The sequence below is a fragment of the Pristiophorus japonicus genome, chromosome 2, assembly GCF_044704955.1.
Source record: "Pristiophorus japonicus isolate sPriJap1 chromosome 2, sPriJap1.hap1, whole genome shotgun sequence".
NCBI lineage: Eukaryota > Metazoa > Chordata > Chondrichthyes > Pristiophoridae > Pristiophorus > Pristiophorus japonicus.
Genome location: NC_091978.1, coordinates 1,360,055 through 1,378,397, shown reverse-complemented (window position 1 = coordinate 1,378,397; position 18,343 = coordinate 1,360,055). Strand labels below are relative to the sequence as shown.

Sequence of the window (18,343 nt, the reverse complement as noted above, 5' to 3'; positions counted from 1 at the left end):
AAGGATGAGAGGGGATCTCATAGAAACATATAAGATTCTGACGGGACTGGACAGGTTAGATGCGGGAAGAATGTTCCTGATGTTGGGGAAGTCCAGAACCAGGGGACATAGCCTTAGGATAAGGGGTAGGTCATTTCGGACTGAGATGAGGAGAAACTTCTTCACTCAGAGAGTTGTTAACCTGTGGAATTCACTGCCGCAGAGAGCTGTTTATGCCAGTTCACTGGATATATTCAAGAGGGAGTTAGATATGGCTCTTATGGTTAAGGGGATCAAGGGGTATGGAGAGAAAGCAGGAAAGGGGTACTGAAGGAATGATCAGCCATGATCTTATTGAATGGCAGTGCAGGCTCAAAGGGCCGAATGGCCTACTCCTGCACCTATGTTTCTAACGTTTCACAACTGATATCATCGGGTCCTGGCTGGTCCAGGTCTTAACTTGTTGACAGGGGTTCCTTCACTTTCAAAAGCATCCATAACTAACAGTAGGTCTGCTGTTTGTGGCGTCTCCACCTCCGGTGTGGGCATCGGCAGACAGCTCAGTGCATCGGCACAATTCTCAGTGCCAGGTCTATGGCGAATGACATAATCATAGGCAGATAATGTCAGCGTTGACCTCTGGATGCGGGACAATGCATTGGTATTGATTTAATTGTTTTCGGAAAACAAAGTTATGAGTAGCTTGTGATCTGTTTCCAGTTGAACCGAAGACCAAACAGGTACTGATGCATCTTTTTAACCCCATACACACAGGCTACTGCTTCTTTTTCTACCATGTTGTAGGCTCTTTCCGCCATTGACAAACTTTTAGAAGCATACGCAACAGGTTGCAGTTTACCCGACTCATTAGCTTGTTGGAGCAAGCAACCAACTCCATATGACAAAGCATCACAGGCGCTTGCACGGATCATAATGTACCAGCACCTTGTTAGAGCAAAACAGATTAGTAGCTTTCTCAAAAGCTCTATCTTGAGATGCACCCCAAACCCAGTTGTCGCCTTTTCTTAGCAGCATGTGCAGTGGCTCTAATAAAATGCTCAATCTGGGTAGGAAATTACTGAAGTAGTTGAGTAGACCAAGGAACGAACACAGCTCCATCACATTCTGAGGCTTGGGTGCATTTGTGATGGCTTTGGTTTTTGAGTCTGTAGGCCTGATGCCGTCAGCAGCAATTTTCCTCCCAGGAATTCGACTTCTGGTGCCATGAAGACACACTTCAAACGTTTCAGTCTGAGTCCCACTTTGTCCAGACGATGTAGAACCTCTTCCAGGTTGTTCAGATGTTCGGCCTGTGACCAGGATGTCATCTTGGAACACGACGGTTCTCGGGATGGACCTCAGTAGACTCTCTATGTTCCTCTGAAAAATGGCTGCAGCCGAGCGAATTCCGAAAGGACACCTGTTGTAGATAAACAGTCCTTTATGAGTGTTGATGCATGTAAGTTTCTTCGATGTCTCAACAATCTCCTGTGTTATATAGGCCAACGTCAGATCCAGTTTAGTGAACGACTTCCCCCTGGCTAGTGTTGCAAACAGGTCATCAGCCTTCGGTAACGGGTATTGATCCTGTTTCTAAACTTGGTTGATCATAATCTTATAGTCTCTACAAATCCTGACAGTGCCATCACTCTTCAATACAGGAACAATGGGGCTGGCCCATTTGCTAAATTCGACTGGTGATATGACCCCTTCACGTTGGAGTCTGTCCAGTTCAATTTCGATCTTCTCCCTCATCGTGTATAGAACCGGGTCTTACATCCGAGTCCACGTGGATCTGCACCTTGGAACTCGTGAAATTGCCAATGCCTGGTATAAACAGTGAGCGGAACTTGCTCAGTACTTGAGCACATGGAGTATCATCCTCTGACGACAACACGTTGACATCGTTCCAATTCCATTTGATTTTTTTCTAGCCAATTCCTGTCGAACAGCGTTGGACTATTGCCTGGAACAATCCATAACAGTAAATCATGAACCGCACCATCAGACGACACCTTGACTACTGCACTGCCAATCACTGTTATGAGTTCTTTACTGTACGTACGCAACTTGACATTGACTGGACTCAGCTTAGGCTTCACAGCCTTAGTATCCCACAGCTTGTCAAATGTTCTCTGGCTCATTATTGATTGACTGGCACCCGTATCCAATTCCATCGGTACCGGCACAGTTAAGTTTCACATTAATTATTATCGGTTGGCTCTTTGTTAGGAACGAATACCGTCCATATACTTCCTCCTTTCGTATCTCGGATTGCATTTCCAGATCCGCGCTATACTGGTCATCATCCTCCACGTGCCGCAGCACGCTTGCTCAGTTGCGCACACATGCGCTGCAGATGCCCCCGGCTCAAACAGTCTTTACAAATGTACTTGCCTTTACTAATTGAGGCATGGAATACAAGAGCAAGGACGTTATGCTTGAACTGCATAAAACACTGGTTAGGCCGCAGCTGGAGTACAGCGTGCAGTTCTGGTCACCACATTACAGGAAAGATGTGATTGCATAGGAAAGGATACAGAGGAGATTTACAAGAATGTTGCCTGGACTGGAGAATTTTGGCTATGAGGAAAGATTGGTCAGTTTGGAATAGAGGCTGAAGGGAGACCTGATTGAGATGTATAAAATTACGAGGGGCCTGGATAGAGGGGATAGGAAGGACCTGTTTCCCTTGGCAGAGGGGTCAACAACCTGGTGTCATAGATTCAAAGTGATTGGGGGGAGGTTTAAAGGAGTTATGAAGGGAAATTTCTTCACCCAGGGGGTTGTAGAGGTCTGGAACTCACTGCCTGAAAGGATGAAGGAGGCAGAAACTCTCACCACATTGAAAAAATACTTGGATATGCACTGAAAGTGCCATAACCTATAGGGCTACGGACCAAGAGCTGGAAAATGGGATTAGGCTGGATAGCTCCTGGTTGGCAGGCATGGACACGATGGGCCGAAATAGCCCCCTTCTGTGCTGTAAATTTCTAGGATTCTATGATCTGAGCTCTCAAGACACACTGCAGTTCTAATTATATTTAGTATGTTTACCCTTTTTGCGACAGCGTGTGACATATCTCTTCTATTTCCTAACCATGTGCTTCTTCTCACAGAATTATATAACACAAGAGACCATTCAGCCCATCGTGTCTGCGCCAGTTGACAAACAGCTATCCAGACTAATCCCACTTACCAGCTCTTGGTCCGTAACCCTGTAGATTACGGCACTTTAAGTGCACATGCAAGTACTTTTTAAATGTGGTGAGGTTTTCGGCCTTTACCACCCTTTCAGGCAGTGAGTTCCAGACCCCCACCACCCTCAGGGTGAAGAAATTTCCCCTCAAATCCCCTCCAAACCTTCTACCTATAACTGTAAATCTATGCCCTCTAGTTGTTGGCCCCTATGCTAAGGGAAATAGGTCCTTCCTATTCACTCTATTCAGACCCCTCATAATTTTATACACCTCAATAACGTCTCCCCTTAGCCAATGAATGGGGCAGACAATCTGGAGAAATTTAGGTCTTTGGGTTTTTTTGGAGTGGGGCGGAAGTGATGTCATCGGGGCGGAGGTGCAGGTGGGTCAGAGCGGCTGTTGCTCCACGTCATCAGCCAAGGCGGATGTGCCGCGTCAGCGAGGGGCGGCGGCAGTGGAGAGGCAGGAGTTCGTGGCGTTGGTGAGGCCTATAAAAGGCCAGCTTGTGCAGCTTCAGCGGGGAGAGAAGGCAAAAAAGGAGAAAGAAATTGAAAGGTGACGTCACAGCCAAGCGGGTAAGTGATTGGCTGGTGATTGGTGAATAGCTTTTCTTTTTTCTATTCTATATCAGTAAGTAACCTTTAGCCTTGTTGTTGCCAGATTAAGTTTATCTAAGGGTGAAGTCAATGGCAGGACAGCTCGGACACGTGTTATGCTCCACCTGTACAATGTGGGAGTCAGGGATGCTTCCGGTGTCCCTTGTGACTACGTATGCGGGAAGTGCATCCGCCTGTAGCTCCTGACGGACCGCGTTGCGAAACTGGAGCTGCGGGTGGATTTACTCTGGAGCATCCACGATGCTGAGAATGACGTGAATAGCACGTTTAGTGAGTTCGTCTTACCACAGGAGAAGAGTACACACAGCCAGATAGGGAATGGAAGACCCACAGGAAGAGCAGTGCAAGGAAGGTAGTGCAGGAGTCCCCTGCGGTCATCCCCCTGCAAAACAGATACACCGCTTTGGGTACTGTTGAGGGGGATGACTCATCAGGGGGGAGCAGCAGCAGCCAAGTTCATGGCACCGTAGGTGGCTCTGCTGCACTGGAGGGCAGGAAAAAGAGTGGGAGAGCGATAGTGATCGGGGACTCGATTGTAAGAGGAATAGATAGGCGTTTCTGCGGCTGCAAACGAGACTCCAGGATGGTATGTTGCCTCCCTGGTGCAAGGGTCAAGGATGTCTCGGAGCGGGTGCAGGACATTCTGAAAAGGGAGTGTGAACAGCCAGTTGTCTTGGTACATATAGGTACCAACGATATAGGTAAAAAACGGGATGAGGTCCTACAAGACGAATTTAGGGAGCTAGGAGTTAAATTAAAAAGCAGGACCTCAAAGGTAGTAATCTCAGGATTGCTACCAGTGCCACGTGCTAGCCAGAGTAGGAATCGCAGGATTGCTAGTCAGAGTAGGAATCGCAGGATAGCTCAGATGAATACGTGGCTTGAGGAGTGGTGCAGAAGGGAGGGATTCAAATTCCTGGGGCATTGGAACCGGTTCTGGGGGAGGTGGGACCAGTACAAACGAGATGGTCTGCACCTGGGCAGGATCGGAACTAATGCCCTAGAGGGAGTGTTTGCTAGTGCTGTTTGGGAGGAGTTAAACTAATATGGCAGGGGGATGGGAACCTATGGAGGGAGACAGAGGGAAATAAAATGGAGACAGAAGCAAAAGCTAGAAAGGAGAATAGTAAAATTGAAGGGCAGAGAAACCCAAGGCAAAAAACAAAAAGGGCCACATTACAGCAAAATTCTAAAGGGACAAAGTGTGTTAAAAATTTAAGCCTGAAGGCTCTGTGCCTCAATGCGAGGAGTATTCAGAATAAGGTGGATGAATTAACTGTGCAGATAGCAATTAACGGCTATGATGTGATTGGCATCACGGAGACATGGATCCAGGGTGACCAAGGCTGGGAACTCAACATACAAGGGTAATCAGCATTTAGGGGAAATTGATGGGATTGAAGGCCGATAAATCCCCAGGGCCTAATGGACTGCATCCCAGAGTACTTAAGGAGGTGGCCTTGGAAATAGCGGATGCATTGACAGTCATTTTCCAACATTCCATTGACTCTGGATCAGTTCCTATGGAGTGGAGGGTAGCCAATGTAAGTCCACTTTTTAAAAAAGGAGGGAGAGAAAAAACAGGGAATTATAGACCGGTCAGCCTCACATCGGTAATGGGTAAAATGATGGAATCAATTATTAAGGATGTCATAGCAGCGCATTTGGTAAAAGGTGACATGATAGGTCCAAGTCAGCATGGATTTGTGAAAGGGAAATCATGCTTGACAAATCTTCTGGAATTTTTTGAGGATGTTTCCAGTAGAGTGGACAAGGGAGAACCAGTTGATGTTGTGTATTTGGACTTTCAGAAGGCCTTCGACAAGGTCCCACACAAGAGATTAATGTGCAAAGTTAAAGCACATGAGATTGGGGGTAGTGTGCTGACGTGGATTGAGAACTGGTTGTCAGACAGGAAGCAAAGAGTAGGAGTAAATGGGTACTTTTCAGAATGGCAGGCAGTGACTAGTGGGGTACCGCAAGGTTCTGTGCTGGGGCCCCAGCTGTTTACATTGTACATTAATGATTTAGACGAGGGGATTAAATGTAGTATCTCCAAATTTGCGGATGACACTAAGTTGGGTGGCAGTGTGAGCTGCGAGGAGGATGCTATGAGGCTGCAGAGTGACTTGGATAGGTTAGGTGAGTGGGCAAATGCATGGCAGATGAAGTATAATGTGGATAAATGTGAAGTTATCCACTTTGGTGGTAAAAACAGAGAGACAGACTATTATCTGAATGGTGACAGATTAGGAAAAGGGGAGGTGCAACGAGACCTGGGTGTCATGGTACATCAGTCATTGAAGGTTGGCATGCAGGTACAGCAGGCGGTTAAGAAAGCAAATGGCATGTTGGCCTTCATAGCGAGGGAATTTGAGTACGGGGTAGGGAGGTGTTACTACAGTTGTACAGGGCCTTGGTGAGGCCACACCTGGAGTATTGTGTACAGTTTTGGTCTCCTAACTTGAGGAAGGACATTCTTGCTATTGAGGAGTGCAGCGAAGGTTCACCAGACTGATTCCCGGGATGGCGGGAATGACATATCAAGAAAGACTGGATCAACTGGGCTTGTATTCACTGGAGTTCAGAAGAACGAGAGGGGATCTCATAGAAACGTTTAAAATTCTGATGGGTTTAGACAGGTTAGATGCAGGAAGAATGTTCCCAATGTTGGGGAAGTCCAGAACCAGGGGTCACAGTCTAAGGATAAGGGGTAAGCCATTTAGGACCGAGATGAGGAGAAACTTCTTCACCCAGAGAGTGGTGAACCTGTGGAATTCTCTACCACAGAAAGTTGTTGAGGCCAATTCACTAAATATATTCAAAAAGGAGTTAGATGTAGTCTTTACTAGGGGGATCAAGGGGTATGGCGAGAAAGCAGGAATGGGGTACTGAAGTTGCATGTTCAGCCATGAACTCATTGAATGGCGGTGCAGGCTAGAAGGGCCGAATGGCCTACTCCTGCACCTATTTTCTATGTTTCTATGTTACAGCCTTCCCCTGCTGCAGATATAACAAGGACATAGGTTGGTTATAGAATGTGACGACTAAGTGCCTAGGGTGCCTTTCACCGGGTATGAACATGTTGCATTAAGGAACCCTGCGCTGGTATTGCACTTGCTGCTTGTTACTTGCTACCTTTAGTGACAGGGCAAGATTACACAGTGCCCAGGAACAATATGAGCATGCCTCTGTATTCAGAGAGGGGAGCAATGAGCAAAGTTCTCCCTCTGTGATGGTGCACTATCTTTAGTGATGAATAATAAAAATGCTTTGCAAGGCAATGTATTAACAGGTAACCACATGTTCTGAAACTTACTTTGGCAAACTTAGTCAGTAACTTTCTTTGTCACCCTCCCACGGGTTTGAACCACAGATGAGACGCATTTACAGATGCTGTTACCTCCATCCTGGAACTACTCTGGTGCTTCTCTCCTCCCTTCACTGCACAATCTCCTGCATCCTGACCTCTAAAGCACAATTACTGAATGGTATCCAGCTTCGAGATATTTCAATTTCACTTCCAACAGGACCTCTGGGTGCTCCCCAGTATATCTTGCACTAAACATTGATTAATAGTTAAATCAGTTAATCTCATTGAAGGTTGGTGAGACGTCAACCACTTACTTACCGTACATGCACAATATCGGCCCCATTTTTTATTTATATTTAGTATATTATGCCATTAGGTCAACAAATAAAAAAAATGATGGGTCTTAGAGACACAGTAACACAGAAAGTGGCAGAGGGAAAGCGGTTCGGAAGCAGAAAGACAAACTGGAGTGCAACCGGTAGCTTAATATGTGCTGTGTACTCACTTGGTCCCCATATATTCTGACACTGAGTTTGCAGGGTCTGACATGCGCCGTTATAACAATACGAAGTTGCATTTGCACAAGGATGAAAGTTTTTCTTGTACATGTTGACTGGACACTGCGAAGACGAGCCTGTGCAGTATTCTGCAAAATCACACTCTCCAATGGGTTTCCTGCAAATTCTATTCAGTTTTATGAACTGTAAATTTCAAGGAACATGTTAATCTTGGTCATAAATCAAGAACATTAATTTCTATTGCCAATGAATACACATAAACTGACAAAAATGATATATACCACCACCAGTTACAACAATGTCACCACATCTTTCCAACTCAATTGCTTCATTAATTATAATCTCAAATACTGAGTCTGTTTATTGTTACTTTTGCTTTTACACCACACTGATGCCCACCACAATTACCCCATTCACCGATGCCCACCACAATTACCCCATTCACTGATGCCCACAATTACCCCATTCACCGATGCCCACCACAATTACCCCATTCACTGATGCCCACAATTACCCCATTCACCGATGCCCACCACAATTACCCCATTCACCGATGCCCACAATTACCCCATTCACTGATGCCCCCCACAATTACCCCATTCACTGATGCCCACAATTACCCCATTCACCGATGCCCACCACAATTACCCCATTCACTGATGCCCACAATTACCCCATTCACGGATGCCCCCCACAATTACCCCATTCACCGATGCCCACAATTACCCCATTCACCGATGCCCACCACAATTACCCCATTCACCAATGCACACAATTACCCCATTCACCGATGCCCACAATTACCCCATTCACCGATGCCCACAATTACTCCATTCACCGATGCCCACCACAATTACCCCATTCACCAATGCACACAATTACCCCATTCACCAATGCACACAATTAACCCATTCACCAATGCCCACAATTATCCCATTCACTGATGCCCCCCACAATTACCCCATTCACCAATGCCCACAATTATCACATTCACTGATGCCCTCCCCTTTCTATTGTGAGTGACAATACCAAACAATTTTATTACAGTTTTCATATGTTAGTGAGCGAGCTATATCTGAATAAAACCGATTGGATGATAAGATATAGCTCGCTAACGGAGTAAAACCCACTGGATGATCAGAGAGCAGATGAGAAGCTATGCCTGATCATTTTCTGGATTTCAGTTGGCAGAATTACATTGGGATTTAAATTATTCTGTACAAGGATTAGCACAAGAATGTATTTGTATACATTGTGTTTGAGTTAATCTCTGTTGAAATGGCATCTCATGCAACAGGCAGCCCAGCAACAGACAAGTGTTGGTTTCTCTCGGCGCACGGCAGAAGAAAGCTCCCTCAGAGCAGCACTGGATATACTTTTGGCCCCTAGTAACAGCAGCTGATGTGTATCCTCAATTTAGAGTGCATGTTGCCGCCACTGGATTTTGATGTCCCTGCAGGAGCCTCGTCCGTTGGGAGCACATCTTGGAAATTGGGCGAATGCAATGTCTGATTAAAAGGCCAGTTCACAGCCACACAGTTCTGAAGATCTATCCTCAGCAAGCCTGGATCCAAGCAAGTTTTTGTTGTACAGTGATGCACAGATTTATATTAACTGCTCCCACCAACACAGAGTGGTTAAGCAGACATTCAGTAGCCTCCTGTACAGAATACCTGAGAGGACTTGGTTCTGGCACTGAGACACCAGTGGAGTGCAGCTGCCAGGAGATTTGAATATGCTGGAAAATCGAACTGTAAAATATAAGCTGTCTTTACCAAGTATCCTGTTCAGTATCAGGGATGTAAAGACCATGAACAAACCAGGGTCCCATTATGACATTTTTAGCTAGGAAACCACAATGACCCAGGACAAGAATCCTGTCCAACTGAAATAAACCCGGTGGTGGCAGAGGGAGACGCAGCAAATGCTTACTTTGCAATTTCTACAACAGATATCATTTGAGGCACATTTTGCACCTGACCGAAATTTACAGACTGTAGCAACACAGCAGGGATCCATGCAATCCTAAGGGAAAAGAAAAACTGTTAAAATAAGCACTATCCATGGTAACAGGACCTTTTGTGTTTTGCTGAGAAACACAATCACATTTTAACAAATGTATGGACAGGACATGCAACCTCAGAGTCCTGCCACATCCAGTCATGAATGGTGGTGGACCATTATTATCTGGATGGCGGCAGATTAGGAAAAGGGGAGGTGCAACAAGACCTGGATGTCATGGTTCATCAGTCACTGAAAGTGGGCATGCAGGTACAGCAGGCGGTGAAGAAGGTAAATGGTATGTTGGCCTTCATAGCTAGGGGATTTGAGTATAGGAGCAGGGAGGTCTTACTGCAGTTGTACAGGGCCTTAGTGCGGCCTTACCTGGAATATTGTGTTCAGTTTTGGTCTCCTAATCTGAGGAAGGACGTTCTTGCTATTGAGGGAGTGCAGCGAAGGTTCACCAGACTGATTCCAGGGATGGCTGGACTGTCATCTGAGGAGAGACTGGATCAACTAGGCCTTTATTCACTAGAGTTTAGAAGGATGAGAGGGGATCTCATAGAAACGTATAAGATTCTGACGGGACGGGACAGGTTAGATGCGGGAAGAATGTTCCCGACGTTGGGGAAGTCCAGAACCAGGGGACATAATCTGAGGATAAGGGGTAGGGCATTTAGGACTGAGATGAGGAGAAACTTCTTCACTGAGTTGTTAACCTATGGAATTCCCTGCCGCAGAGAGTTGTTGATGCCAGTTCATTGGATATATTCAAGAGGGAGTTAGATATGGCCCTTACGGCTAAGGGGATCAAGGGGTACGGAGAGAAAGCAGGAAAGGGGTACTGAGGGAATGATCAGCTATGATCTTATTGAATAGCGGTGCAGGCTCGAAGGGCCAAATGACCTGCTCCTGCGCCTATTTTCGATGTTTCTTTGTTTCTATTAAACAACTAACGGGAGGAGGAGGCTTCATGAATATCCCCATCCTCAATGATGGCGGAGCCCAGCAGGTGAGTGCAAAAGACAAGGCTGAAGTGTTTGCAACCATCTTCAGCCAGAAGTGCCGAGTGGATGATCCATCTCGGCCTCCTCATGAGGTTCCCACCATCATAGAAGCCAGCCTTCAGCCAATTCGATTCACTCCACGTGATATTAAGAAACGGCTGAATGCACTGGATACAGCAAAGGCTATGGGCCCCGACAACATCCCAGCTGTTGTGCTGAAGACTTATGCTCCAGAACTAGCTGCGCCTCTCGCCAAGCTGTTCCAGTACAGCTATAACACTGGCATCTATCCGACAATGTGGAAAACTGCCCAGGTATATCCTATTCACAAAAAGCAGAACAAATCCAATCTGGCCAATTACCGCTCCATTAGTTGATTCTAGTATGGAAGGTGTTGTCGACAGTACTATCAAGCGGCACTTACTCACCAGTAACCTGCTCACTGATGCCCAGTTTGGGTTCCACCAGGACCACTCAGCTCCAGACCTCATTACAGCCTTGGTCCAAACAGGGACAAAAGAGCTGAATTCCAGAGGTGAGGTGAGAGTAATTCCCTCGACATCAAGGCAGCATTTGACCGAGTGTGGCATCAAGGAGCCCGAGTAAAAGGGAAGTCAATGGGAATCATGGGGAAAACTCTTCACTGGCTGGAGTCATACCCAGCAGAAAGGAAGATGGTTGTGGTGGTTGGAGGTCAATCATCTCAGCCCCAGGACATCGCTGCAGGAGTTCCTCAGGGCAGTGTCCTAGACCCAACCATCTTCAGCTGCTTCATCAATGACCTTCCCTCCATCACAGGGCCAGAACTGGTCCTGTGCCATTACCTCCATGGTACAGTTGCTAGGCTGTGCGCCAGCAGCTTTAAATCCACACTCTGGTTTAGAATCAGCGTTCAAGTGCTGGGGACACAGTGATGACTGCACAGTGTTCAGTGCCATTCGCAACTCCTCAGATAATGGAGCAGTCCGTGCCCGCATACAGCAAGACCTGGACAACATTCAGGCTTGGGCTGATAAGTGACAAATAACATTCGCACCACACAAGTGCCAGGCAATGACCATCTCCAACAAGCGAGAGTCTAACCACCGCCCCTTGATATTCAGCGACATTACCATCACCAAATCCCCCACCATCAACATCCTGGGGGTCACCATTGACCAGAAACTTAATTGGACCAGCCACATAAATACTGTGGCTACAAGAGCGGGTCAGAGGCTGGGTATTCTGCAGTGAGTGTCTCACCTCCTGACTCCCCAAAGCCTTCCCACCATCTACAAGGCACAAGTCAGGAGTGTGATGGAATACTCTCCACTTGCCTGGATGAGTGCAGCTCCAACAACACTAGAGAAGCTCGACACAATCCAGAACAAAGCAGCCGCTTGATTGGTACCCCATCCACCACCTTCAACATCCATTCCCTATTCCCTCCACCATCGGCGCACCGTGGCTGCAGTGTGTACCATCTACAAGATGTACTGCAGCAACTCGCCAAGGCTTCTTCAGCAGCACCTCCCAAACCCGCGACTTCTACCACCTAGAAGGACAAGGGCAGCAGGCACACGGCAACATCACCACCTCATATTCCCCTCTGAGTCACACACCATCCTGACTTGGAAATATATCGGCCAATCCTTCATCGTCGCTGGGTCAAAATCCTGGAACTCCCTCCCTAACAGCACTGTGGGAGCACCTTCACCACACGGACTGCAGCGGTTCAAGAAGATGGCTCACCACCAGCTCCTCAGGACAATTAGCAATAAATGCTGGCTTTGCCAACGATGCCCACATCCTGTTAACGACATAACACACACTGAGGGACACGACGCACACAGAATCAGAACACACACTGAGGGTCAGAACACACCCAAGCAGTGTGAGAGGGGGAGCCAGGGACACACCAAGCAATGTGAGTGGGGGAGCCGAGGGATACACCCCCGGCCTGCGAGCACCATCGGAGCAGGCCGGGGAGCAGAAGGAGCGCTGTGGCAGCATACCACTCCAGGGAGCAGCACGTGCTGGAGCAGGAGAGCAACGACAGCGAAGAGGGACATCACTAAGATCCGGGTCGGTGATTGGAGCGTGGGCAGATACAGCAGGAGCGGCGAGGTAGGGGCGATGGAGCGGCGAGAGATTGTAGAGGGACGTGATCGGGGCCCTGGAGAGGCGCGGGTTTGGGGCCCAGAAGAGGCGAGGGCCCAGGGGCAGCACGGGCCAGCTCACACTGCGAGATATGTGCGCAGGAGGCCCGTGCAGCAGAGTTGGACTCCAGTCGTCTTGGTCAATTCTTGCTACAGGACCAAGACCGAGCTCTGTCAAGCCCGTGTGGTGGCTGGTGTGCAACGGTCAGAATGCACACTGAGGGTCAGAACACACACTGAGGGACAGAACGCACACTGAGGGACAGAACACACACTGAGGGTCAGAACGCACACTGAGGGACAGAACGCACACTGAGGGACAGAACGCACACTGAGGGACAGAACACACACTGAGGGTCAGAACACACACTGAGGGACAGAACGCACACTGAGGGACAGAACACACACTGAGGGTCAGAACGCACACTGAGGGACAGAACGCACACTGAGGGACAGAACGCACACTGAGGGACAGAACACACACTGAGGGTCAGAACGCACACTGAGGGACAGAACGCACACTGAGGGACAGAACACACACTGAGGGACAGAACGCACACTGAGGGACAGAACGCACACTGAGGGACAGAACACACACTGAGGGTCAGAACGCACACTGAGGGACAGAACGCACACTGAGGGACAGAACACACACTGAGGGACAGAACGCACACTGAGGGACAGAACACACACTGAGGGTCAGAACGCACACTGAGGGACAGAACGCACACTGAGGGACAGAACACACACTGAGGGTCAGAACGCACACTGAGGGACAGAACGCACACTGAGGGACAGAACACACACTGAGGGACAGAACACACACTGAGGGACAGAACGCACACTGAGGGACAGAACGCACACTGAGGGACAGAACACACACTGAGGGTCAGAACGCACACTGAGGGACAGAACGCACACTGAGGGACAGAACGCACACTGAGGGACAGAACACACACTGAGGGTCAGAACACACACTGAGGGTCAGAACACACTGAGGGTCAGAACACACACTGAGGGACAGAACGCACACTGAGGGACAGAACACACACTGAGGGACAGAACGCACACTGAGGGTCAGAACACACACTGAGGGTCAGAACACACACTGAGGGTCAGAACACACTGAGGGTCAGAACACACACTGAGGGACAGAACGCACACTGAGGGACAGAACACACACTGAGGGACAGAACGCACACTGAGGGACAGAACACACACTGAGGGTCAGAACACACACTGAGGGACAGAACGCACACTGAGGGTCAGAACACACACTGAGGGTCAGAACACACTGAGGGTCAGAACACACACTGAGGGACAGAACGCACACTGAGGGACAGAACACACACTGAGGGACAGAACGCACACTGAGGGACAGAACGCACACTGAGGGACAGAACACACACTGAGGGACAGAACGCACACTGAGGGACAGAACACACACTGAGGGACAGAACGCACACTGAGGGTCAGAACACACTGAGGGACAGAACACACACTGAGGGACAGAACGCACACTGAGGGACAGAACACACTGAGGGACAGAACACACTGAGGCTCATAACACACACTGAGGGACAGAACACACCGAGGGTCAGAACACACACTGAGGGTCAGAACACACTGAGGGACAGAACGCACACTGAGGGACAGAACACACACTGAGGGTCAGAACACACACTGAGGGACAGAACACACTGAGGGTCAGAACACACTGAGGGACAGAACACACTGAGGGAGAACACACTGAGGGTCAGAACACACACTGAGGGACAGAACACACTGAGGGTCAGAACACACTGAGGGACAGAACACACTGAGGGTCAGAACACACACTGAGGGACAGAACACACTGAGGGTCAGAACACACACTGAGGGACAGAACACACTGAGGGACAGAACACACTGAGGGTCAGAACGCACACTGAGGGACAGAACGCACACTGAGCGACAGAACACACTGAGGGACGTGACACACTGAGGGACGGGACACACTGAGGGACAGAACGCACACTGAGGGTCAGAACACACTGAGGGACAGAACACACACTGAGGGTCAGAACACACTGAGGGTCAGAACACACTGAGGGACAGAACACACACTGAGGGACAGAACACACTGAGGGTCAGAACACACACTGAGGGACAGAACACACTGAGGGACAGAACACACACTGAGGGTCAGAACACACTGAGGGACAGAACGCACACTGAGGGTCAGAACACACTGAGGGACAGAACACACACTGAGGGTCAGAACACACACTGAGGGTCAGAACACACACTGAGGGTCAGAACACACTGAGGGTCAGAACGCACACTGAGGGACAGAACGCACAATGAGGGACAGAACGCACACTGAGGGTCAGAACACACTGAGGGACAGAACACACTGAGGAACAGAACGCACACTGAGGGACAGAACGCACACTGAGGGACAGAACGCACACTGAGGGTCAGAACACACTGAGGGACAGAACACACACTGAGGGTCAGAACACACACTGAGGGACAGAACACACACTGAGGGACAGAACACACACTGAGGGTCAGAACACACTGAGGGACAGAACGCACACTGAGGGTCAGAACACACTGAGGGACAGAACACACACTGAGGGTCAGAACACATTGAGGGACAGAACACACACTGAGGGACAGAACGCACACTGAGGGACAGAACACACACTGAGGGTCAGAACACACACTGAGGGACAGAACGCACACTGAGGGACAGAACACACACTGAGGGACAGAACACACACTGAGGGTCAGAACGCACTGAGGGTCAGAACACACACTGAGGGTCAGAACACACACTGAGGGACTGAACACACTGAGGGTCAGAACACACACTGAGGGTCAGAACGCACACTGAGGGACAGAACACACACTGAGGGTCAGAACACACTGAGGGACAGAACACACTGAGGGACAGAACGCACTGAGGGACAGAACGCACACTGAGGGACAGAACGCACTGAGGGACAGAACACACACTGAGGGTCAGAACACACTGAGGGACAGAACGCACACTGAGGGTCAGAACACACTGAGGGACAGAACACACACTGAGGGTCAGAACACACACTGAGGGTCAGAACACACACTGAGGGTCAGAACACACTGAGGGTCAGAACGCACACTGAGGGACAGAACGCACAATGAGGGACAGAACGCACACTGAGGGTCAGAACACACTGAGGGACAGAACACACTGAGGAACAGAACGCACACTGAGGGACAGAACGCACACTGAGGGACAGAACGCACACTGAGGGTCAGAACACACTGAGGGACAGAACACACACTGAGGGTCAGAACACACTGAGGGACAGAACACACACTGAGGGACAGAACACACACTGAGGGTCAGAACACACTGAGGGACAGAACGCACACTGAGGGTCAGAACACACTGAGGGACAGAACACACACTGAGGGTCAGAACACATTGAGGGACAGAACACACACTGAGGGACAGAACGCACACTGAGGGACAGAACACACACTGAGGGTCAGAACACACACTGAGGGACAGAACGCACACTGAGGGACAGAACACACACTGAGGGACAGAACACACACTGAGGGTCAGAACGCACTGAGGGTCAGAACACACACTGAGGGTCAGAACACACACTGAGGGACTGAACACACTGAGGGTCAGAACACACACTGAGGGTCAGAACGCACACTGAGGGACAGAACGCACACTGAGGGTCAGAACACACACTGAGGGACAGAACACACTGAGGGACAGAACGCACTGAGGGACAGAACGCACACTGAGGGACAGAACGCACACTGAGGGACAGAACGCACACTGAGGGTCAGAACACACACTGAGGGACAGAACACACTGAGGGACAGAACACACTGAGGGTCAGAACGCACACTGAGGGTCAGAACGCACACTGAGGGACAGAACGCACACTGAGGGTCAGAACGCACACTGAGGGACAGAACACACACTGAGGGACAGAACACACTTAGGGTCAGAACACACACTGAGGGACAGAACACACTGAGGGACAGAACACACTGAGGGTCATAACACACACTGAGGGACAGAACACACTGAGGGTCAGAACACACACTGAGGGACAGAACGCACACTGAGGGACAGAACACACTGAGGGTCAGAACACACACTGAGGGTCAGAACACACTGAGGGACAGAACGCACTGAGGGACAGAACGCACACTGAGGGTCAGAACACACTGAGGGACAGAACACACACTGAGGGTCAGAACACACTGAGGGACAGAACACACACTGAGGGTCAGAACACACTGAGGGTCAGAACGCACACTGAGGGACAGAACACACTGAGGGACAGAACACACTGAGGGTCAGAACACACACTGAGGGACAGAACACACTGAGGGTCAGAACACACACTGAGGGACAGAACACACTGAGGGACAGAACACACTGAGGGTCAGAACACACACTGAGGGACAGAACACACTGAGGGTCAGAACACACACTGAGGGACAGAACACACTGAGGGACAGAACACACTGAGGGTCAGAACGCACACTGAGGGACAGAACGCACACTGAGCGACAGAACACACTGAGGGACGTGACACAGTGAGGGACGGGACACACTGAGGGACAGAACACACACTGAGGGACAGAACACACTGAGGGTCAGAACACACTGAGGGACAGAACACACACTGAGGGACAGAACACACTGAGGGACAGAACACACACTGAGGGACAGAACGCACACTGAGGGACAGAACGCACTGAGGGACAGAACACACTGAGGGTCAGAACACACTGAGGGTCAGAACACACTGAGGGACAGAACACACACTGAGGGACAGAACACACTGAGGGACAGAACACACACTGAGGGACAGAACGCACACTGAGGGACAGAACACACTGAGGGACGGGACACACTGAGGGACAGAACACACTGAGGGACAGAACACACACTGAGGGACAGAACGCACACTGAGGGACAGAACGCACTGAGGGACGGGACACAATGAGGGACAGAACGCACTGAGGGTCAGAACACACTGAGGGTCAGAACACACACTGAGGGACAGAACGCACACTGAGGGACAGAACACACTGAGGGACAGAACACACACTGAGGGACAGAACGCACACTGAGGGACAGAACACACACTGAGGGTCAGAACGCACACTGAGGGTCAGAACGCACACTGAGCGTCAGAACACACTGAGGGTCAGAACACACACTGAGGGTCAGAACGCACACTGAGGGACAGAACGCACACTGAGGGACAGAACGCACACTGAGGGTCAGAACACACTGAGGGTCAGAACACACTGAGGGTCAGAACGCACACTGAGGGACAGAACGCACACTGAGGGACAGAACACACACTGAGGGTCAGAACACACTGAGGGTCAGAACACACTGAGGGACAGAACACACACTGAGGGACAGAACACACTGAGGGTCAGAACACACACTGAGGGTCAGAACACACTGAGGGTCAGAACACACACTGAGGGACAGAACACACTGAGGGTCAGAACACACACTGAGGGACAGAACACACACTGAGGGTCAG

General features: G+C 49.5%; 1 protein-coding gene across 1 annotated transcript in view; it reads right to left on the bottom strand.

Moving 5' to 3' along the window:
* LOC139235179 (zinc metalloproteinase-disintegrin-like batroxstatin-2) overlaps window positions 1–18,343 on the bottom strand; it is a 546,822-nt gene that overhangs the window by 281,257 nt on the left and 247,222 nt on the right. Inside the window, exons 11-12 of the mRNA XM_070866402.1 lie at window positions 9,560–9,652; window positions 7,615–7,810 (exon numbers count right to left, since the gene is read on the bottom strand). Coding sequence (XP_070722503.1) covers window positions 7,615–7,810; window positions 9,560–9,652 — 289 coding nt within the window. The remainder of the gene's footprint in view (window positions 1–7,614; window positions 7,811–9,559; window positions 9,653–18,343) is intronic.